Source organism: Lissotriton vulgaris, chromosome 9 (assembly GCF_964263255.1).
Source record: "Lissotriton vulgaris chromosome 9, aLisVul1.2, whole genome shotgun sequence".
Taxonomy (NCBI): Eukaryota; Metazoa; Chordata; class Amphibia; order Caudata; family Salamandridae; genus Lissotriton; species Lissotriton vulgaris.
In genome coordinates this window covers 146,766,564-146,790,205 of record NC_141697.1, presented here as the reverse complement: position 1 = coordinate 146,790,205, position 23,642 = coordinate 146,766,564, and the positions used below count along the sequence as shown (strand labels likewise).

Genomic DNA, 23,642 nt, shown 5'->3' with positions numbered 1-23,642 from the left:
TCTTTGTGTCCACAATATGGTGTCTGTTAATTGCAGTGTCTTGGTGGTGTTAGTGAACTTGCAGACTCCACATGTGCCACATGGGTAGTGGCCAGTGACAGGGGTCATGTTTGTATCCCTGATGGTAGACATAACAGGTTTATTCCTCGGCCTGGTGTGTACAAGGACGTCTTTGATGTTCTTTGTCCTTCTGTTCGCAAATCTGGGTTTGGGCCAGTTGAATTTGCCTGAAGTTAGTATTTGCCAGTTTTTCCTTATGAGTTTCTGTACGTCATAGGTTGCCGGGCAGAAGGTGGTGACGCAGGTAACAAGATCTTTTATAGGTTCTTTGTTTGTGTTCTGTAGGAGGCATTCTCGTGGCTGATGTTTAGCACGTTTCTTGCATTTGGAGATTACTGCTGGGGTGTAGTCTCTATTGCGTAACTTTCGACTCAGTTCCTGTGCTTGTAGTGTGTAATCTTCCTTCTTGCTGCAGTTACGCTTGTGCCTCAAAAATTGACTGTAAGGAAGGTTGTCTCGCAGAGGGCGGGGATGGTAGCTGTTGTAAGAGAGCAGGCTATTTTTTGCTGTAGGTTTCGTGAACGTTTTAGTTTCCAATTTGCCATTCTCTGCAAAAATTGTGAGGTCCAGGAAATCAATCTTTTGGTTATTCGCAGTGTGAGTGAATTTCAACCACTGGTCTCTACCATTGAGCCATTCTATGAAGGTAATGAGGTCTAGTCTGGTGTCCCAAATGAGCAAAACATCATCGATGTAACGTTTCCCGTATAAAATACTGGAAACGTATGGGTTGGTGTTGTGGAGCACACATTCTTGTTCGAGACGGCTCACATAGAGTCCCGCTACTGACGGCGCAAAAGCGCTGCCCATGGATGTGCCATGGCATTGTAGGAAGAATTGGCCGTTATATTCAAAGTAATTCTCTTGTAGGGCCAATCTACAGCATTCGAGAATGAAGTGTCGAGGGGTTTTATGTGTCCAGTCTTCCAGAAAGAGTAGATCTTCTAGCATCTTTAAGGTATCCTCTTGGGGTAAGCTGGTGTAGAGAGATTCCACGTCCAGACCCACCATTAGCATTGTGTCTGGGTTGAATTCCCGATCTGTAATCTGGGTCAAAAGGTCTCTGGTATCTTTTAAGTAGGTGGGGGTATTCTGGACTAGAGGTTTCAAATACTCAACTGCGAACTTAGATAAGGGTTCCAGCAGAGATCCAATACCCGATACTATCGGGCGTCCCGGTGGTGGGTGTGAGAAGGTGGCCCGATATGCAGCGTTCGCTATTCTAGCGACCACTATGTATCGTTCCAACGACCCTTATGGTGATTGGTTGTAAGTCAACCTTAGACCAGCTATCCTAGTAGCGTGGATACGAGCAGTCTTCGGGCTAAACTCTAGAGGGCGTGTTAAGCCAGCTGTAATACCATCACATACCCCTTGAACACCAAGTGAAAGGACACCATACAAGTGTTATGAAAATAAACAGTATATTTATTAGAATCACAACAGCCCTGTACTCTTTATGAGGACAGGGTACTAAGCACAGAACAAAAGCTCTTAAAAAATACTTCAAGTGCACAATTAAAACAAGTGCCCGAGGGCACGGAAGTTTAGTGGTCTCGGGCGGACCCGATAAGGCAAGTCGGAAGCGAGGGACTCGGGACCCTAGAGTAGGGAGGCTATGCAGGCACCGAAATGCCGAAGGTACCTAGCCACGAGGGCTGCGGCTGCACAAGTCTTACAGGTGTCGGGGTCTTCGCTGACGAGCCAGGAGCCGGAAGAAAAGGAGTTGCTGGCCGGCGACCAGTGGTGAATAGTTCGTAGTGATCCAAGCCTGGATCAGTGATCGTTGATACCTGAAAGCAGAGGGGGCCAAGTTCGTACTACTAGCCAGTAGTTAGTCAGAGGGTACCAGGAAGGCACCGGATGGCCGTCACCTCGACTAGGTGAGTGGGCGACGCTAGGCTCTGCAGTCTCACGGACCAGGAGGCGTTGTCGGCGACCAGGATGGAGGTGCGAGCTGTCCCACGAAGGTTGATGCGGTCGGCGTCGCTGGGCCCAGGAATGGGGCAACAAGATTTGGCAGATTTCAGGGCCACGTGGTGGGCCTAAAATGGCATCTTGAGCGGACCAGGAGGGTCCGGGGTGCTCCTCTCGGAAAAGGGAACAAGGGCCGGTCTGGAGCAACCAGACCAGCAGCGTTGGTTGTCGGATGTCGTCAAAGAAGGGCACAAGCCAGCGGCTAGTGACCAGACAACGTGCTGAGCAGCGAGCAGAAGGGCCCCACGCAGATCGTGGAGATGCTGGGAGACTGCACTTCGGTGCTGGAGCTGCTCAGGGTCGGGGCTTCTCGGACCCCAGAGCACTCACCAGAGAATTACTTCGATGGTCGTGCTGATTAAGAAAGCGTGCAGGTTTTGATGATGGCCGGTCCCTCGAGGTCTCGTCGCACCCACAGATCTCAGCTGAGCTGACGACGTGGGTAGAGGTCAGAGGTGCCAGGGAAGCCGGTTCTCGTCGAGCTGGGCCGTCGGATCCTTGAGGAAGGACTTGCAGCAAACCGCAGAGTTCTTAGTTGGTGCCCGCTGGTGTAGGGTGACTACTCCTTAGCCACAAGGGAGAAATAGACCTGTGATCAGAACTGTTACCCCGTCGAGTTATTGTGCATGTGATACATTTGTATGTTTACCCAACCTTGGTTTCGCCAATATTGCACTTCCTTAGACCACATTTGTTCTCCTTTTTCCTCCAACCCACTGTATATCCGCCACAATTTTGGCGCGCTTTTGGAGTAATAGTAATAGCGCTCCTCACAGAATCTAGCCTGACTGTCTACTCACCTGTACTGAGTACCGACATTAATAATAGCCTTTGTCGGTTTTTGTCTCCACAGCATGGGAAATCCCCACTCTACTAAATACTGAATCCCACACAAGTTGTGTGTAGCTCATGTCATAATTTCTTTTTGTTTGTCTGTATACACGTTTTCTTGTCCTGACGAAAGCTCCATAGACCCGTTCGGGCCGAGCGAGCTGAAACATGTCGACACGTACCTTAAATGATATGGTGATCCAGTAACCCGACCACCTTGTATCGCAACTCCTTTTTAACCATAGTGCCTAAACTACCCAGAATAAACAACCTTTTTTTGATTAGACACTATTTTTAGTCTACTCCTTCACGTACAAAATTTTGATCTCTGGACACTTCTACTATCACCAGAGGTAGCCTCAGGTGAGGCAGGCACCCAGCACGTCAATCGATCACCCGATGAATACGCCATGACTCCTGATGGGGCGGACAAAAGATACACCGCAAACGACAATACCAGGATGTCTATGAGGGTTTTCGAATACAAACCAATGGTTTTGTAGAAACTAGTGTCCATTCTTTTTTTGATTAATGAACATTTACTCAGGGGAAATGAATAGACTTCTAATCCTCTTCCCTCCTTTATTGATATAAGTAGATGAAGTGAGGGCCATAGATAGAGTGAGGGCAATAGATAGATAGTGAGGGCGATAGATGGATAGAGTGAGGGCGATGGATGGATAGAGTGAGGTAAATAGATAGATAGAGAGAGGGTGATTGATAGAGTGATGGCCATAGATAGAGTGAGGGCGATAGATAGATAGAGTGAGGGCGATAGAGAGATAGAGTGAGGGCGATAGAGAGAGGTCGATAGAGTGAGGGCGATAGATAGATAGATCGATCGATCGATAGATAGATAGATAGAGTGAGGGCGATAGATACAGTGAGTGCGATAGATACAGTGAGTGCGATAGATACAGTGATGGCCATAGATAGAGTGAGTGCGATAGATAGATGGTTGTGTGTGTGGTTGTCTGTGCTTGTGTGTGTGGGGTTGTGTGTGTTGTGTTTAGGGTTGTGTGTGTTGTGTTTAGGGTTGTGTGTGTGGTTGTGTGTTGTGTTCGGGGTTGTATGTTGTGGTTGTGTGTGTGTGGTTGAGTGTGTGCCTGTGGTTGTGTGTGTGGTTGTGTGTGCCTGTGGTTGTGCGTGTAGTTGTGTGTGTTTAGGGTAGTGTGTGGTTGTGTGTTGTGTTTGGGGTTGTGTTTAGGGTTGTGTGTTGTGGTTGTGTGTGGTTGTGTGTGGTTGAGTGTATTATCGACCTCAGCGGGGAAGGGCCGAGCAGACTCTGCAGGGGTGTGAGCCAGTTAAGCTTGTAACTTCAAGCTCATCCGATGTATACAGCAGGGGCCAATGACTGCACTCTTGTCATTCTGTATACCGTATGGCCAGAAAGTGCCTCTCACAGAGCAATATTTAATAGACCATTATTGTTTTTTCCACTGGGTCAAAGTGAAACAGCTGACCCTTTCAACCTGAGCCTGTGCTGGGGTTTTGTCCTTTCAGTGCTCTTATTAGCCAACTCTCATATTTATTAACAGGCTACTTACAGCAGCGTGGCTTTAATAATTTATTTTTCGGCAATCACATTAAAGCTTACAGAAGAATCGGTGACTCACAGGTTTTAAAATAAATGGTCAAAAATAAAACATAAAGCTGTGAACTCACTAACATTTGAAGCCATGAACTCTGCGTTGTTCTTGAAAGTGTGCACCTGAACGACGATTAAACATTTGAACGGTAGGAGCTTGAGTGTAACAGAGAGATAAAGGCAAGTGTGGCAAAAGCCAGAACGAAACCATGGGCAAAAGGAGGATAAAACACACAGCTGAGAGTTGACATCCAACATAGCAGAGCAGGAGGAACGGTGCAAGCTTCAGCATCTCTTGGGGCAAAATATGATTGTGCCAGTAGCCGTGCTCGCCATTCACAGATAAAAGACCAATAATTTGGCACCATCAAACTATGTTGTGCCCCAATGCCCCACCTTGTCACCCAGTGACTCTGACTCACTGGTCATAACTGGCAGCAGGCGCTGGCTGGCACAGAGCAGGAGGTTTATAGGCACTAGGGAAGGAAGTCACGGGCTCTCCCTGCTCCCAGGACTCCGCCTCCAACCACAATTTTACTGGCTTTAGCCTTCATCAACTGCACAGCCTGTCTGCTGCAGTCCAGTGCCCCCCAAATTAATTGGGAGACACTCTCAAGACAAGTGCTCAGTCTTGTGCACTCACTTCCCAGGCACTTCTGCTATGCAAATCTAGTCAGGTTAGTCATGCACACTCTCTTTCTGCTCTGAAGTTTGCTTGTCTGATCTCTGCAGCATGTGCATTAACCTACTATGCCACCCTTCCAATTAGTTACACTGATAACCACAGGCATGGTTTTTTCTTTATATTTCAGATGCACAATTCCTCACAGAGAATAAATGTTTGATACACACAGCAAAATTGACAGGCTTGCAACTAGAAAGCTTGTTTTGTTATATGTAAAAAATAATTTTAGAAATGCATTATGAGAACATAAAGGTGGTTGAATGACCACTTCTTTCCCCCTTGAATGAACATCCTACGTGTACCTTAGAGTTCAGCTTTAATGTTTGTAAAGGGTGTTATGCTTTTACTCGTGAGAAAATGTCACTCTTAAGTGTCACACATTTGGTTTCTAATGGCACTCCTAAGTCCCCCAAAATCATAGAAAGGTCACACACATAAGCAATCTTAAAACCTGGCAGCTATGAATGCCCTTCCGTTTAGGGTGCTGCATCAGTTTTAAGATCTTCTTAGAGTTTTTCTTTGCTCAGATGGGTGTAATTTCTCATATTTATGTTTTCCTCGTCTTAATTGCTTGATTTTGCTCGGGCGAAAGTGTCACTGTCGTTGAATGTCCCTCACAAGTACACAAAAAATATGAAAATGTTACACATAAGCAATTTGAAACCTTCGCAGCTATGCCTGGGTTTGCGGCCAAATGGAGTGATATAAAGTGTGAACTGTATAAAAAGAGTAATTCGCATTAACACTGAAGTACGTCTAAGAACTGAATTGTTACTTTACTGTGTGCTCCTTTATTGCCAGCAGTTCATTTTCACGTGGGTGGCCAATGGATGCGTTTGAGGAGCTTTGCACAGCTGAGGGTTAGGTGTTTTGGTCAGAACTGCCCGTGGCCGGGGGGAGAGCTTCAGCTCCGTTGATTAATGAACGCTCACTGTAACCAGGATGTGTCGGCGCTGCGCCCTAGCTAAAGAGGATCACTGCTTAGCACGCTACCCAAAAACTGAACGCGCCAGAGGCGGCGCATGGGCCTCGGCGAATCCTCGTGCGTCTCTAACGGCACCATGCTCCTGCCGAAGGGTCGGTGATGCCAGAGCGTTCTTGTCAGTTCTAGTTGAAATGAACAGAGAACCTCGCTATCACCATCAGCCCAACGGCTCGGGGTCAGCCTTGACGGACCCCTAGCAGTATGGTCCCCTGGCAGGGTGGCACGTGACTCGCAGGTTCAGCCCACACACGGGTGGGTGGAGTCTGGGAGCAGCGGCGTCACCTGAGGGCCGTGTCTCCACTACGCCTGCGCGGGTGACGTCGAGCCTTATGCGCACGCATGTTTTTCTCGGCTCCTCGGCACACTGTACACCCTGAGAGCGGAAGACGGAAATTGCTCCGAAGCGCGAGGGTGAGCGTGGCAAGATTCCACGCGCGACATGGGCTCCACCTTTGCACCCCGGAGGGCGAGCGCCGTCTTGTTTCCATGCGCTGGGATGAGGAGGAGCCTGTGTGTTGGCCTCGTGCGTGGACTTCACGCCTCCCAGGGCTCCGCGACGGAAGAGGCGTGAACGGGAAGTCACAGGGCGCCCAGAGCCTTAGAACCCGAGGCACGCGGTGAGGCTTCAAGCGCCGACGACCTGAATGCCAATGTTTGCGCGGTCAATGTAGGGGCCGCTTGACGACCGTCATGTGTGAGGGAGTGTTGGCGTCCAGCAAACGACGGACCAAGTGCTGGAACACTGCTTGGAGGAGCCTGCTGGTTGAAGGGAGCATAGGCTTCGAAGATGTTCCAGACCTGTGGTAGTAAATGGCAGGACCCGCTGTTGCTAGAGGATGCTCCTTCCATGGTGTTAGACCAGCGTTTACTTGACATGTCCTCTTATCATTTTTTATTGAGCTTCACTATCTCTCTTATTAATATTAATCTTCAACAAAGTTACATTCATTCATAGGGTTCTATAATGTCACTCTTTTGCAAACCTGTACCAACCTTATTTTTGTTCCTATTCACTAACGAGCTCTTCCTCTTATGCACCTGGGCTCACCCTCCTTCGAGAGTAGGCTTGCCACCTATTGTAAAGGGAAAAACTGTCAATTGTTCATGTTTAAAATTCTGAGAAGACCCGACCATGATGCTTAAGTAGAACGTTTTATGAAAACATCTGATTTATATTTAACACGCCCCCTTTCTATCTTTCTTAACTTTATTCGCCAGGGATCGTTAAGATAATTCTAGTACCCATTTTTTAGTTACTTATTTTTTATACCTACTATTTCACGTATGTACTGATGAGGGGTGAAAAATAACAACCGTAGTTTGTTTTCTTCTTGTACAGGCTAGCACATCAAAATACTGCTCATGGGGTAACAATAAAACGGCCAAGCTGCAACCCTAGTCAAGAGCTTATGGTTTGAGATATAGTTGACTGCCAAGAAACAAAGAAAACCTTATCACATTGTCTAGTGCTGGAAGTGAAGGCACGTTTGAGAAGGAGACCATTGCAGTTTGAGGGAATGGAAGCAAGGGCTTCTACTTATGATGAAGTGCTACCATTACCAACGCAGTGGTGTGGAATTACGGTTGTCCAAAACACATTGGAGTCAAGGACAAGTTTCATGATCACTTTATTTAAAGGAAATGTAGGCCAAACCCCTTGCAGCACAAACACCATGGCGGTTTAAAGTACCACAATGCGGATCCGTGGAAGAGTATTGTCTGCCTCTATTCAAACGTGTATATTATATAGTTCAGTAATGGAAAGCATTTATTATTAGGGTGAGCAGTCATATGAATGTAGTGAGGTGTGAGCCCAGCTTCCGTTACTGAAAGGAGTTCCAGGGTAAAACTATATAAACACGTTTGCAATATGTAACAATTTGAGGCTCTCTGTTATGCTCCCATAAAGGTCACTGATTATGTGCCACCCAGTCTTTACACTTTCCACCCAAATCTCCTGTTAGAAGTTTCCTACGGAACACTTGAAGACAGAATATTACAATTTGTTTTAATTTTCCCTCAAACTATGAAGCAAAGATCTATCTTGTGGCGGCTGTCATTGATTCTCTTTCCATCAATAGAGGCAGCTAGCCTGTCTTAGTTCTTTTGTACCTTTTGGCAATCTTCAGTTCTCTGTTAAATAGTACCTTGCAAATTTAAGTGCCTGGTGTAGTGGCAGTGTTGAACACGTGATGGACCCTGATTTGCAGATGTCTTGCTCATTGATCAAGGAAGAGTTTGATTTGCCCACTCGTTATGTAGTTGCCATTACTACTCCGCAGCTATGTATGGGTAGGACAGATGTGGGAATGACCCAATTCTTTGCATTCTGTAAACATGAGATTTCGTTTAGTAAAAGGTGATCCCACCTCCAGTTGTGCTCCGATTTTCAGGTTCTACTCTTTTTGTAGGCTAGTGCAGGAGTAGTGAATGGATACGAAGATGGACTAATGAGCTACTCTGATAGTAATCATGAATATGATGTTGCTCTGTCATGTGACCCCAGGATTCCCAGTAAACTTAGCTGGGTTGTTTTAGTTGATCCTTCTTGTGTCTAGAATTATTAATCGTTTCCTCATCAACATTTTCTCTGAAGGTGGACCTCTGTGTTTCGCCAAGACTAGTTTTTTGCCTTTCTCTGCATGAAACTCTGTCGGGCTGTCTGATGCAGATTGGAAGTCCTTAGAAATATTAGAGATTCAAACCCTTGCTGGTATTTGGATGTGCACCATATTCCGTACCTATCTGCCTCTTAGTGTCACTGCCTCTCAGCGTTTCATTCAGTGCAAAAGTGACAGTTAGTTGTATGTGTACTTCAAAATTTTCTTTGTTACAATTTCGGCTACCTTGAGATGTTCCTACTGTTATAAACGAGGACCTTGCAAGTACTGGTACAGCATCTTGCTTCATTTTTTTCTTAGGCCTACATGGAGACCAGGCCTTTAATGGAGCACGTAGGTGAATATCCTCTTGAGTTCCCAGCATTCTACATGCTATTTATGGTTGATTGATCAGAATCTGATCCCTACACTCCGTACTCTAGCGGAAGCATGGGCAGTGCTGTGGGATTCCAATGTGGGATTAGGAGAGGCTCATTATTACAACAGAAGAAAGCGCAGGTATTACATGGAAGGACTCAAATCACACATGAATATCCTCACCTATGTTTTTTTTCCGACCGAGTTTTATATAGAGCAAACTTGACCCGAATCGGGTATCGGAGCACTTTACATAGCACCAGTTGCATTACATGAGGGCACATTCATTTTTGTTAGGCACTGGGATATAAAGCGATTTGCCCAGAATCACAGTTTGTTCAGCGTCATTGCCAAGACTCAAACCCAGTTCCCCAGATTTGATTATGACCGCCCTAGCCGTTAGGCCCTCTCCCTATGTTATCGCGCTGAGTCCACATTTAAGATTTATTGTGTTGCTTATTTGCTATGTATATGAATGTCTTAAGGGAATCCTGCTGAATGAAGACTTAGAACTGAATAGGGTGCAACATGATAATGAGTGGGTTATTGAGCGATTTCTTCTAAATTTTGAGAATCTAGAATCAAAATAGCGAGTTGAGGTGGCTTGGTATTTTTTATGATGTTCTTGGTTAATAGGTTTGTTTCTTTCATTGCAGAATGGTGAAGATCAAGGGGCTGCAAATGCAGCTTGTTCACAAGTATTATGACTGAGAAAAAGCCAGTGCCCACCATGGAAAAATCACAAACTACGTTGGGGAAAAAAGACAACGCTCCTTCCTCTGGAACATCACCTGCACTTTTTGTCCTCCTTCAACAACCACAGGGAAATGACAAATCAGAACCAGGGATATTTGTGCCTGATCAAGATGCAGATTCCAGTTCTACTGATGCACCAGCCATTGCATCGGTCCCATCTAACCCTAAATCCAAGGCCTGCCTTGCAGCCAACTGTAAGATTGCAGGAATTACTGTTGTCCTGGATAATAACACTATGTGGAATGAATTCTATCGTCGTAGCACAGAGATGATTCTCACTAAACAGGGTAGACGTATGTTTCCATACTGTCGATACTGGATTACTGGCTTGGACCCAAATCTGAAGTACATACTTGTCATGGATATTGCTCCTGTGGATAATCAACGATATAAGTGGAATGGTCGTTGGTGGGAGCCGAGCGGAAAAGCAGAACCTCATGTTTTAGGAAGAGTATTTATTCATCCAGAATCTCCTTCTACTGGCCAGTATTGGATGCATCAACCAGTCTCCTTTTATAAGCTGAAGCTTACCAACAATTATCTTGATCAGGAAGGTCACATCATTCTTCATTCAATGCACCGATATTTGCCACGACTTCATTTGGTGCCAGCAGACCGAGCTACTGAAGTTATTCAGCTAAATGGTCCTGATGTTCACACCTTTACTTTTCCACAGACCGAGTTCTTTGCTGTTACAGCCTACCAAAATATTCAAATTACACAGCTTAAGATAGACTATAACCCATTTGCTAAAGGGTTTCGGGAAGATGCACTTCTTGCAAAACCTTTCAAGGATGTACTTGCTAGAGTGAGGTCAGACTTGGAAGGTGCAAGTGATTCAACTTCACCTAGTACTCATGGACAAGTGGAAAATCACAGCTCAGACAGCTTGAAGAAAAATGAGAGTTCCTTGGTTGGTTCTCATGATAAGTTGGATAGTGACATTGAGAAAGACTCCTTTACTGCTGAGCGAGATTCCTTGACCTTGATAAATCCAGATGTTGCAATTGAAGATGTAAAAAGCATGAAGCAAGAGTGTTTGGCCAGGTAAGCATAATGTTTAATTCAGTCTTTTTAACGAGAAGAGGCAGCAGATTAATTTATTTATATATAAATATATATGTGTGTATGTATGTGTATATATATATATATATATATATATATATATATATATATATATGATTTTATAAATGGTTCAGCACTCAAAATTTACGTTACGTCAGAAAGCATCTAAAGTTCAGCATAGATTTTCATTCCATGCACAACAACAAACTTCATGGTGCATCAGCACACAGCATATAATTAATGCATTTAAGGATAGTGTCTTGGTTCAATTGTTCTTTATTTGTTTTCTTATAAACAGTGCTCCATTGAAAAACACAGTAGCCAACGCGTTTTGTCCAACAAAGACTTCTAAAGGGCTACAAGAGATATATACAACACATAAGAAAATATTTACATTCTGTACATGTAAGTAACCGCTTTGCTGCAACTGGAAAACCCCCGGTGTGCGGGAGAATTCCATGCGTGCACAGTGCGGACGGCCCCCGGCCGTCCTCCGCACACGCCCACTGTGACGTCAGACTGCCGGGGGCCGTCCGACTCACGGAAGCGGTTAAATCAATTCACCTTTATGTAATAAAAACACTTCAGACATTTTTTTAAAGATATTGCAATGTTGGAGCAGACTCCAAAGAAACCATGACTTTAACTCATAATATATTTATAATTGCACGTATGAACAATAACAAATGTATAGCTTCTGTCTTTATGGCAGTAAGATCATATGTCCATAGATTTTCTTACTATGCCAACTCCATAAATCACAAATGACATTGAGTATCTTTGATCATGCGATTCTTAAGTAAGCTCTGGACAGAACTATGAGGCACCTAATTAGCATGATATTTTGGTTACAAGCTCAAGAACAGAATATCTTTCATTAGTTATTATAAGCTATAAATATTGCTAGAATAGTATTTATTATAATTCTTTAAGGATTTTTTTTATATAAAGTATTCAGTGAGGCATACCTCTGACTTATAGATGAACATCACCAGTCCCTTAGTGTATACTGGTATTGGAAAGATCCAAGGTTTGTAAATTCGTACAGTACAGAATTCTGAAACAGCCAAATAGGTATTAAGGAACCACATATCTACCACCTGTGAATATCTTAGACACAAGAGGGAAGATTACAACAAGCATCCACAAGATCATATTGGGAAATTTTAAATGTGCGTTATTTTCCTGCATTGCTGGTCCCATTATAATATGCGTAATGTTTCTGCACTACTTAGCCCATTGTAATATATGATTTTAGTAATGTAGTACTATCAATGCACATTATCCTAGAGTATCAAGAATTGTAATTACAGATGGTTGCCTGGAAAAATGTAAAATGGCAACTACATGTAACAAGCGGTTTAGTATTGCTCATGTCCCTTGTAGTGCATTGTAGTGTCTCAACTTCCTGCACCACACTGTTCAGTAACACACAAATAAGTCCAAAAGAAAGGTCACTATGATACCTTTGTTAGGAACTAAATGAGTATTCAGAGAATGAGACCGGGAAGAGTATGACAAACTGTATTTGATGTATTACTATGCGTTGAATAATGGCACACGCATGATTACTCAACAAAAAACACTATTGTCTCTTTCTTAGATAATTTTCAAGTGTTGTAAACAAAAACTGCTACGTTAGGCAGACTAGTCTGCATGGAAGGAAACTGCTACGTTAGGCAGACTAGTCTGCATGGAAGGAGAAGGAATCACTCGCTATGTTCACCCTATCTGCACGGTTCGCGAGTGACATCTTTGAGAGAAATCCAGAGGCAGACCACAAAAGTAAAAAAACCTAAGGTTAATTTAATACCTTTGCAACTTAAGTCTTATAATAATTCTCGTGACTTACTGAAGTTTGTAAATGGAGTTTTGTCATCCACTAGCAACCCCCCTCCCCAGCCCTCCCAATGTCAGTACCCGGTATGCCATCTTCCCACATACTGCAACATTGCTAGCTTTTTTACCGACAAAATTTATGAAGAGGTCGAGAGCCAGAAGGGAAATCGGCCTAAGGCGATCATAAAATGAAAGCTTGAACCTCTTGACCCTCCTCCGATTACCATTTCAGAGCTCTCACTGATGAGTATGAGTAAACTTCCTGTATCTCAGTTGAAGACTTCCAGGTGATCCATGCCCTGTAACTACCCTCGAAGTTCTTTTCCCAGCCATAGGAGCTATATATTTGGCAAGTTATACACAGCCTTCATACATTTCTAAAATAAATATGTCTCTGGAGCCATAGAGAGTTGTATTAGAAGGCTAAACACTGCAAGGAAGAAGTCAACGAAAGGGACAGAAGGTGGAAAAGAGAAAGAGAAGGAGCTTGGGAAGAATCGAGAAGGTGAGGGACGATGCGAGTAAGGCTGAGGAAAAGAGTCAGTAGATAGAATAAAAGTGAAGATGGGGAGGTATAGAAAGGATTGTAAGGGAGGGAGTAAGAAGAAAGTGAGATAGAAAAGGGAGGATGAGAATGATAGGGAGGGAGAGAGAAAGGGCGAAGGGCATGGTTTTAGAGAAAGAAAGACGGACAGGTAAAAAAGAAAAGTAGTGAGAGAAAGAAAGAACAAGAAAGAAAAGAAAGAGGAAGGATGAAAAAGAAAGGGAGCTGTTTGTACGGGAGACCTAAAAATTAAAGGCGTGAATTAAAAAGTAGCATAGCCCTAATGTATATGTTAATAAAATGTTAATCATAGCTGTTAGTATACCGCCTAGGAGAACATGCATTATTAACCTAATCGGGTATGGTCATATTACATACATTTCATATTGGCTAAAATCGCAGTAAAATGGCACAATTCTCACATTGCGCTACATTTGCAATTCCTAAGCACTTTGGACCTACTCTGTCAGTGAAGTATGTAGTTCCCACATGAGCCTACATGCATCACAAAGTGAGGGACTGAATAGTTCAGTCATTGATTTGTTACTCAAGTCAGAGCGGAATCCCATTCCTTGTTTAGTATTCCACCAGTACATTGTCCTACTGGGCCAGATAGAAAGTCAAACCATTTATACCTGGTGGACTCAACTTTCCACCAAGATTTCTACCAGGGGCTGAATAAGAGTCAGACAGGTCATTCTGCCACCTTAGAGGTTTCCTAATAGGCTGCAGGTTGGGAGGCTCCCCTCAGAGCAGGATGTGCTGGCCCCGTGGGCACATTTAGTTGCAACCACCTAAAATTTCAGGCTGGTTTGAACAATATTGCCATGGCCGAATGTTATTCCTATGCAGACCTAGACTAAAAACCTCAAACTTAACATGGACATTCCTACCTCCTGGCCTATAATGAAAAATTGTATAGTTATCCAAAGAGGTACTTCAGAAGGATGTACGATGAGGAAACATTTGACCATATACAACATATAGCTGCCTCTACAAAAAAAATGGAAAACACAGAAGGTGGAAATGTAATAATTTACTTCAGTCCTAAAACATTGGTACTATGTAATTTGTCATGAACTAGTCACAAGTGATCATCCAAAATGATTCACATTTGTTCTTGTGCCTTAAGTAAGGACTTGTCCATTAACTTTCAAAAGGAAAACATTACGTATTTGGAGAGGAGAGCAATGTTCAGTCAAACAAGCAATAGCAAAGATCCTAGGGCAGGAGTGAGAATGTTTATCATTTCTTGCAGGGTGCGCGTCTCTCTCACTCACCCGATGTCGCCTCCTATGCAGAATCTCGCCTGATGTTTAAGTCTCGCCTAGGCAGCGCACATGCGCTGCTCTCGGAGATGTACTTTTGACGTTGGTCAGCTCTTTTCAAGTTCCCGTGCTTGTGCTGACATCCACATTGCGAGAGTGAGCAGTGACGCGCAGGGGCCATCTGTTTGCAATTAGCATGCCCGTGTGCGCGTCTACACTTTTGAAGCACTCCTGCTTCTGTTGTGATTCTTTCTGTGTCCGGCACGCAGGGGCCATCTGTTTTGTTAGCGTGGCTTGTTTTCTCTTATCTTTAAGAGTTTCTCTGAGCAGGTAAGGGCCACTGCAAACAGAATATTTGCCCTAGTGAATTCTCCAGGTCTGACAGAGGAACGCCTGGGCATTTTCAAAATGTCCAAAACACTGAAAATCCTGCTATCCAAATTGGACAGCACGGTCCCAAAATAAGTGTTTAATAACGTGAAATATTTTGCGATTATCTTTGAAGATGGCTCTCTCATCTGAAACCCACTTGCAAACTAGCTTTAGCTGAACAGCACCTAACATAGTGACTCAACCATACGAAGTGCTAAAGCAGGAGGTCTGAGTGGCAACGAGATGCAAGCAGGGCAAAAAGTATGTATTCTGACAGTTGTCATGCGAGATGCGATTCACAAGAATTTGGTAGCGTTTTTTTGCTGCAGTTTTACATAGCACGAACTCGACCCGGGGGTATTGGAGCACTTTACATGACCACCAGTTACATTGCACAATGACAGTAGTGGGTGCCTGTCTCTGTCAACATGCCCCCTCCCTGGGCCAGCAGGGGTCCCCATAAATCGATAGTAGTGCTGCAGTTCGCTCTTAACCAAGCCTGGATCGGTTCAGGTGGCCATCTGCCGCCCGGCACTGGACTGCTGAGAGAATAAGCCTTACACCGTTTCTGCGCATAGCCTACACGTCAAAATCCACACAAAAACAGTAAATACTGTGCTCCTCGTCCCCCACTAGCGGGCTGCGGCTGTTTGCGCCTGCTCTCTGCGTAAAACAGCTCGATAGCTGCCTGCAAATATTGCATTTTGTATCACCAAAGGAGATTAATATTGCATTAACTGTGTTTAACATTTTCTTAAGCACCAGTAATCAGAAACGGAGAGGCTTCCTGGGCGCCGTGCTAGAGCTGACAGTATGCATGTTTTAAAAGAGAAAAATATTGTTGTTTTTTTCCTGATGTTTGTTGTAATGTGGCGGGGTGGGCAGAGTTCTTTGAAGGGGAGCCTGTCCCCAGTGTCTGTTTCAAGGTTCCCTGCTCTGGAGAGGCCAGAGGAGCTGCCTCCATTAAATGCTTATTGTCAACGCTTCAGTGAAGGGGGAAGATGTTTCTTGTGAGTGAATTTCTTGGGATGAGTGCTGTCAACTCTGTTTCGGTCTGATTAATACGTGTGAAAGTTTGTAAAAATTATGTGACCTGTGGAAGCGACTCTGCTGCTCCCGTAATTGTTAGGTTCTGGGACCACTTTTGTGCATAGTGTTTCTGCACAGTGATCGCCTTTGCAGTGAGGTAGAGGCCTGTTAGCCTTGTGCTAACTGTGGGTGACTACTGCATGCATGGCAGTCCCCTTATAAATATTGTTGGGTGGCTCAGTGAGCTGAATTTTGCTGCTAATTATTGGCACAGGCTTGTGCCGCTTCAATACTAAGGGCTGCACAACCTAAGACCAAACCCGTTGTACTTTCATGCAAACCTACACAGCGGCCGTTCTTGTTTTTCTCTGTTCTCTCCCTCTAAGTACCCTCTACCCCTCCATTTTGCGGCTCTTTATCCGGTCTCAGGGTCTCTCCACACCACTCTCTCATTAGCCTTTTCCCCGGTCTCTCACTTCGCCCTGCTCTCGCTCTCCCATATCCGGCCTTCCTCCCTGCCCTTACTCTCCCTCCTCCCCTGCTCTTATCCCCCCCCTTCCCCTTGCACACCCTGTGTCTGTGAAATCAGCTGGCATACCCTATTGATGCACGCGGACTCTGTCGTCTCTCACTGAGGGTGCCTATTTTAAGTGAAAGTCAGTGACATTCTCTGAGGCACTGGAGATTACACTGCGCAAGTAAATCACTAATTCACCAAGGGAGGGGCGCGGCCCCGCCCCACAGCGCCTCCAGACACCCAGCACATGCTCGTGGCGCTTCAATGCTAAGCCTGTCGACTAACCACAGACAGCAGATGATGAGCAAGCAACACCCACAACAAATTGCCTTAAGAGTACCTTACTAAAGCGAGCCCAGAATAAGAGCGTTATGGGTGATAGTCCAATGTTTCTAAGCACTATTCAAATTCTAGTAACGTAATCAAGACTGCAACTCCAAGAATGCATGAAGGTAGTTCAGGAACACACCTCTTTTCTGTCCTAGAACTATCTTATGAAAACACTGGTCTGGAACTTCTTGCTGCAGCTACATAACACCCTTTCTGTCTGCACAGGAGTGTCTGTCAATAAGATCTATGAAGCTTGTCTTATGTGAGCTTATGTGTACCATTGCTCAACAAGTACCCAGCTTCCTGTGCCTGATGCTTTACGTGTGCTTTAGCCTCAAGTGCAACCATCCTCCACATGTGCCAAGAGCTATGGCTAAACACTTATAAGGTCCCACAGGCGAGACGTGTTGGCTATGCCAATGCTTGTTTTCTGAAAGGAGCAACGTTTTAAAAGTCATGATCATCTCGGGGAGCTCGGTAGATCCATCTTTTTTTCTGGGACTCGCACCGAAAAGCTTATATTAAAGCATAAGTCTGGAAGAATAGCGTGTGGATGTAATGGGAAAAGGCCTTGGCGTGCCATCTGCCTTCCTTTTGTGTTGTAGATGATGTGACAATGTGGCTTGCAAAATTGAGGCCCACCAAGTGGCCGAGAAGAGAAGAATATAAAAGACGAGGGTACATGTAAAAAAGTATAGGGACGGATTTAATCCAGCAAGGATTTATGTTCTACCAGCCTATTGGCTTCCGCTTTGCTTGTGTTGGCAGCCTTGGCTGTTGCAGACTGTGTTTGTTTGCAATAGCTTGCAGACGAGAGACCCCAGTCAGAGGAGTCCTGCTGCACATTAATTAACTCACTTGTGAATGCTGGAGATACAGTTAGCTGAAACTGTATTTAGCACGTCATGTTGTAGTGGTGCCCTCTAGTGTAATTTGTGTAAAGAGGCGTTTTTGGAAAGCCAAATGCCTTTCGTAATTTGTAGTAAAAGACAAGTGCGTAGCCACCATTAAAGAATTGTATGCTTTTAAACACCCTGTACATGTAGAAATGCACGCTGGTATCCGGAATCCCTCAGCACATGGAGGATTCTCCAGTATTAGGGTGTCTTTCATAAATTCACATGCTTGAATAATTCCCCGTCATCGAAGTGGGAGTCCCACGGTATATAAAATAGTGGTAAGAAAGTATATATATATATATATCTATATATATATCTATATATATATATATATATATAGATCAAAATATATACAAAAGAAAACAAAACCTTAAAGTACCATAGAACAACATTGGCCCATAGAAAGCATCGAGGGAGAGTTCACTTTAGTAACATATCCATGTCATTATAATAGTCCACATTCCAGCCAATCAGGCTGTAGCACCCTCTGGAACCTTCTCCTCAGAAGCTCAAGGCCTCAGATTTTCTACCGCGCGTCGTGTGAAGGGAGTCTCCCTGAGCTCTGCTCAATTTTCTTCATTCTCAAACCTTCAGAACTTCAAGAACATGTCTTCAACTAAAAAGTCTTTATTCCGGCCCTATTCTGCCTGTGGAAAACTTCGTCTTTTCTCTGAGGACCCTCATAAAAAAATGCATCTACTGCTTATACTCGGACCATGAGGTGAGGAGTTGCAAATTTTGCAGAACTTTTTCTTCTAAGACCCTAAAGGATAGAGAGGCTCATCTCCTTCTGTGGCTACAGAGGTTGAAGACCTCAGACAACCGTGTGTCTGATCTAGAGAGTGAGTCTTCCTGCCATTCTAAGACCTCTCTGAAGCCTGGGTTTGAGACTGAGATTCCTTCTCCTTTTCTAAAAAAGAAGAAGCTTGTGGACTCTCCGAAGTCTGTCTCCCCACGGTATCTGCAGGCCACTACGCCTGCGGGACCTAATTCTCTGGCGTCGCAGATTCACACTATGCCCTCGTCCTCCAAAACGAGTGCCAGCTCGTCGACGACGACGAGATCCGTTGACGTTATACCTACTTCCACGACGACCAGCACTCTGTCGACGTCTACATCGTCTACGATGGTCTGGCCTATTTTGTCCATTGTTAATATATCGTCGACGGCAAAGCAATCAGTCTCGTCGACGACCCTTCCTAAGCGTCATTCGTCGACGCTACCTATTTCGTCGACTGTGACCTCGCCGACGTAGAGTATCTCGTCAACGACTACTTCGTCGTCGATGGCTGCGTCGACGCTGAAGACTTCGTCCACGACAGCAACCTCTTCGTCGGGGCCAGTGTCATCGACGACTAAGGCCTCTGCTTCGTCGACGGCAACCACCTCTTCGTCGACGCCTGGGACATCATCGACGAAGCCCTCGATGACGACTTCGACGACGAGCTCGTCGTCGGGACCGTCGACGGCACAATATTCTCTGGCGACTGCGACCACCTTCACAGTGGTGACAGCTACAACTTAAACGTCTTGCTCCACTGGTTTTGAGCCCTGTCCAACATGGGTCAGGTCCAACTGCTCAACTATTTGTGTCTGCAGGGGAGGACTCTTCAGATGACTCGTATGCAGATGACACCTTTCGTGCTGCAAGTAGCCCGTCGGAGCTACATATCAAATCTATGATGAACGGAAATCGCACATTTCCGTTCCAGATGACCCACGTGATGATGACCATGATATGATGTTCCTATGGCTCAGTTACCAATGACTTTGATCACAAACCATCAATGTATGCTGGAGGATTACAATTGTCGTTTCCACCTTTTTCGCAGGCCTCTCCACCGCCTCCTCCAAATTAGGAGTCACTACAGGTTGCACCGGCCCGATCACCAGTTCCTCAGGACCCTGGTAATGATGATGACAATCATAACTATACAGACCAAGATGATGACGCTGTCCTAGCAGATTGGGACAATTACCAGGCTCAGACTCTGTCTCCACCTCCTGCCTCTCCTCTGGCTTCTCCTTCAGTGGACATTGGGGGTTTTCACCTTTTGATGGCGAGAGCCGCGAAGCGTTTCCACTTGCCTATGGTCATCAGACAAGAGGACTGTTTTCTTTATGATTTTAAATATCAACCTCTGAAACAAGTGCATGCCATTCCTATTATTGATTTCATTTGGAAGGAAGGACTCAAACTCATGGAACGGCCTAATTCAGTGCCGGCCCTATTCCCACGCCTAGACAAAAAATATAAGGCACCATAAGATTCGCCTGCCTGCCTTGTGTCTCAACCAACCAAAGCCAGACTCTGTAATTAAGCAGGCTGCCCAAAAGAGATTGCGTAATCCAGCTTCTCCTTTAACGTTCCCGCCGGACCAGGAAGGTCGACGCCTGAATACAATCGGCAAAAAGTTCACCACGATGGCTGCGACTACAGTCAGGACGGCAAATTCCTTAGCCATCCTCGGCCGATACGACCGACAAATGTGGTCAGAGATCGCAGCCCTGGTCGACCTGATTCCTCAATCCTCTAGGGCAGAGGCACATAAGATCCTGCAAGAGGGTGAGAATTTCATCGGAAATTATAGACTGCGCAATCGATATTTCCTCTACAGGTTTGAGACAATTGGCAGGTGCTGCAGTCTTAAGAAGGCAGGGCTGGCTTAAGGCTACGTCCTTTCAGCCTGAGGTGCAAGCAAAAATACTCGATTTGCCCTTCGATGGAGAGTCCCTCTTCGGCAAGCATGTGGACGGTGCCTTGGAGTCCATCAAAAAGGATACAGACACTGCTTGCGCCCTAGGATCTCTCCAATATTGGACGTGACCATTTCGTGGAGCACGTGGTTCCTGATTCCAGGCCACTAAGGAGAAAATCCACCTACAGAGGGGGTAACTCCTCCAAAAAATAATGACTTTCTAAAAAAGTCTTATCCTGCTCTAAAGATTGAAGGTCGAATCTCCCAAAACTTTTGCAATTGGTCAAAAATAACATCAGATCGTTGGGTTTTGGATATGATTTTGTAGTGTAGTTCCTAGTTTCCCACTAGGCCCTGCGCATTGGAATAACATAAACCGTAGTATCGACGTAGAAGTGCGGATCTTCCAGGCCTCTACTGACTATGCTAAACTTAATTGGGTGTGTTACCAACTAGCTCAGAGGTCACTGGAAACTTTCTTCTCTGCATAGGAAGTGATCGGCTTCCCTGGCACAGACAAGAAGGGATTCAGTTTTCCAACAACCGTGCAACATGACAACTTTGCTCCTCAGATTAAGAGTCAATCTCTAGGGTCGTGTGAAACAATAGACAGTTATTTTACTCAGTCAGGTTAGTGCATTTTACTTTCACGATATGTAGAGAATAGAGAGACAGGCGTTTGTCGATAAAGGGATAACATTTATTGAACAGTCTTTCTTCTCGTACAAGAGAAATGTATTGCCACAATTGCAAGACTTGTTATTATAAAAAGTACGTACAGTAAGATAAGTATTGCGAAATAATACTGTAAAAGCATTGATATGGTTTCTTAGCCATACAATGGTTTAAAAGTAATAAAACATATATACAGTCATATATACATTAGGCTAAAATACTCAACTGGTGCTTCTAACTACGCCTACCCCAGTGTGCCTGACCTAAGCCTAACACGTGAAAGGAGAGTAAGTAAGTAGCTTTAAGTTAAGTTGGTTTTGCCAAGGTTTGCTTCAAGAATTCTCATCTAAGGGTTTAGTCAACACCATACCTCTGAATAGAATGATGGAGGTCTGGTATCTCCTTCAGGAGGCACTCTGTATCCCAGTCACCCGCGAGGGCAGACTAGAAACGCTGGAGCTGGATTTCTCTGCGGGAGAAAGGCAGCGTCTCTCTTCAGCGCGTCGAGGAGGAGGAGGGGGGACAGCTTCCGCGGGCAGCTTGGCATCTGCTGGGCTCTTCGCAGAGGGACGGCTGTTCAGCTCCTAAGCTCACCACACCATCGTTCGCGCTTTAGCAGCGATAATGGTATCAGTAGCTTCACCAACAGCAGCGGGGCAGCAGGCTGCAGCAACAGGCTGCATACAGCATACAACAGCAATGGGACACCAGCTGCAGCAACAGGCTATTGCTTAAGGCAACGTTGGTAGTATTTATACCTGACAGGTGCCTGGTTTGACGCAAGTTTGCTGGACATAAGACGTCAATTAAAGATGTCACTAGGAAGTGATAGCTATCAGTTGCTCATTAGAGTGCCATTACTAATCAAAACACAGCAAGCGGGGATTTCCAGGTTTGCTGAGTTTTTATCTTGTTGAAGAACTCGGAGTGTTAATCTAGGGATATCGGATAGTGACTTCTGCTCTGTTATTGCACTAATTGGTTGCAAAGGAAGTGGCAGAGAACTATTCTGGAATGTGGCTCTGTTCGTGTGAGGCCAGAGATGACTTTCTGAATATTGCACTTGAACGGTTATGCCAATATAGGGAATAAATGGATTTATAGCCGAATAGGGGCATAAGGTCGCAGTATCGATCAGGAACCTAGATAAACACGCAACACCCACTGAACTCGGAGTGTTAATCTAGGGATATCGGATAGTGACTTCTGCTCTGTCATTGCACTAATTGGTTGCAAAGGAAGTGGCAGAGAACTATTCTTGAATGTGGCTCTGTTCGTGTGAGGCCAGAGATGACTTTCTGAATATTGCACTTGAACGGTTATGCCAATATAGGGAATAAATGGATTTATAGCCGAATAGGGGCATAAGGTCGCAGTATCGATCAGGAACCTAGATAAACACGCAACACCCACTCCACGTTTTCATGTCCATCAAATTACTAAAACTAGAGCAATTAGATGCATGTGTAACATTGCCCACTCCAAAATACATAAATGCATTCGAAATAGGCGTATAATGTAATACGTGAAATTTAGGTACTGTACGTTTTTGAAGCATAGAAATCATTAAAAAATTATTGCATATGAAATCAATGAACGATTATGCAAAAAGAATTACACATGAAGTATCTCTGAAACAGAAGAAGGGCGAGATAAATCATCACATATAAATGCATTGCAATAAATGTGCTAGAGGTTGATGTAAGTTTGTTATGTCTCTAGATGTGGTTAGAAATAGAAGTTTGAAGCTTCTGTTCTCTAAGAATAGTTTTTACCTTAAGCAAAGAATTGTTCGTGCCAAAAAAAAGGTCAATATTAAAAAATGCTCAATTCAGAAGAATTATTGTTTGAATGGGAAAATAGAGTTCCAACGCTTTTAGCAGTTTTTGTTGATCAAAACTGAAGGCCGAATTCAGAGTTCATGGGAACGCTGTGTGTCGGAAAGCTTCTCAAAAGTTATTGTTTCTGTTCGGGTGAGAACATCGTATCAGACAGGCTCTCAAAGAATTGGTCTACAAAATCAGGTGACAGTTCAACCAAATTCGATAGTGCTGTAACTTGGCAGGTGTGAGAATGATGGCTGTCATCATAGTCGGGATCAGCAAGGCTCACAGAAGGTCGTACCTGGGTGATGTTGCTTTTGTCACTCGCTCCACTGTTACCACCTAGTCGTAGTACAGGAGTCTCAACGAATGCCGTCATCAGGATTGGTAGCTGTGGGGACAACACAATGCGTGAGCCGTTATTGGACTGAGCAAAGTATCGACGTCCATTGGTACTGCTGATGGAAGTGAAAGACAGATGTCCAACACGCACTCATCTCCGCATAGCATACATCGAAGTACCGGTAAGATACAGTTCTGCCATATAGGTCTGAATGAAAGGAACCAGGCCATGTTTAGATCTCTCAGCCTGGCCAATCCGAGGACGTTAGTTATCCTGTCCCGGTAGCGCATTGCTAGGATTGTCTCTTCCATTCCCATGGGAGCTATGTCTGAGCTTTGGCTTGCCATAACGAAGCAGGAGGGTCAAAATAAAATCCCTG

At 44.7% G+C, this 23,642-nt stretch overlaps 1 protein-coding gene across 1 annotated transcript in view; it reads left to right on the top strand.

Moving 5' to 3' along the window:
- The first annotated feature begins 6,428 nt into the window (after window positions 1–6,428).
- The window catches only part of MGA (MAX dimerization protein MGA), a 734,728-nt gene continuing 717,514 nt past the window's right edge, over window positions 6,429–23,642 (top strand). Inside the window, exons 1-2 of the mRNA XM_086937233.1 lie at window positions 6,429–6,743; window positions 9,761–10,907. Of these exons, the coding sequence (XP_086793359.1) occupies window positions 9,808–10,907 (1,100 nt within the window). The 5' untranslated portion in view covers window positions 6,429–6,743; window positions 9,761–9,807. The remainder of the gene's footprint in view (window positions 6,744–9,760; window positions 10,908–23,642) is intronic.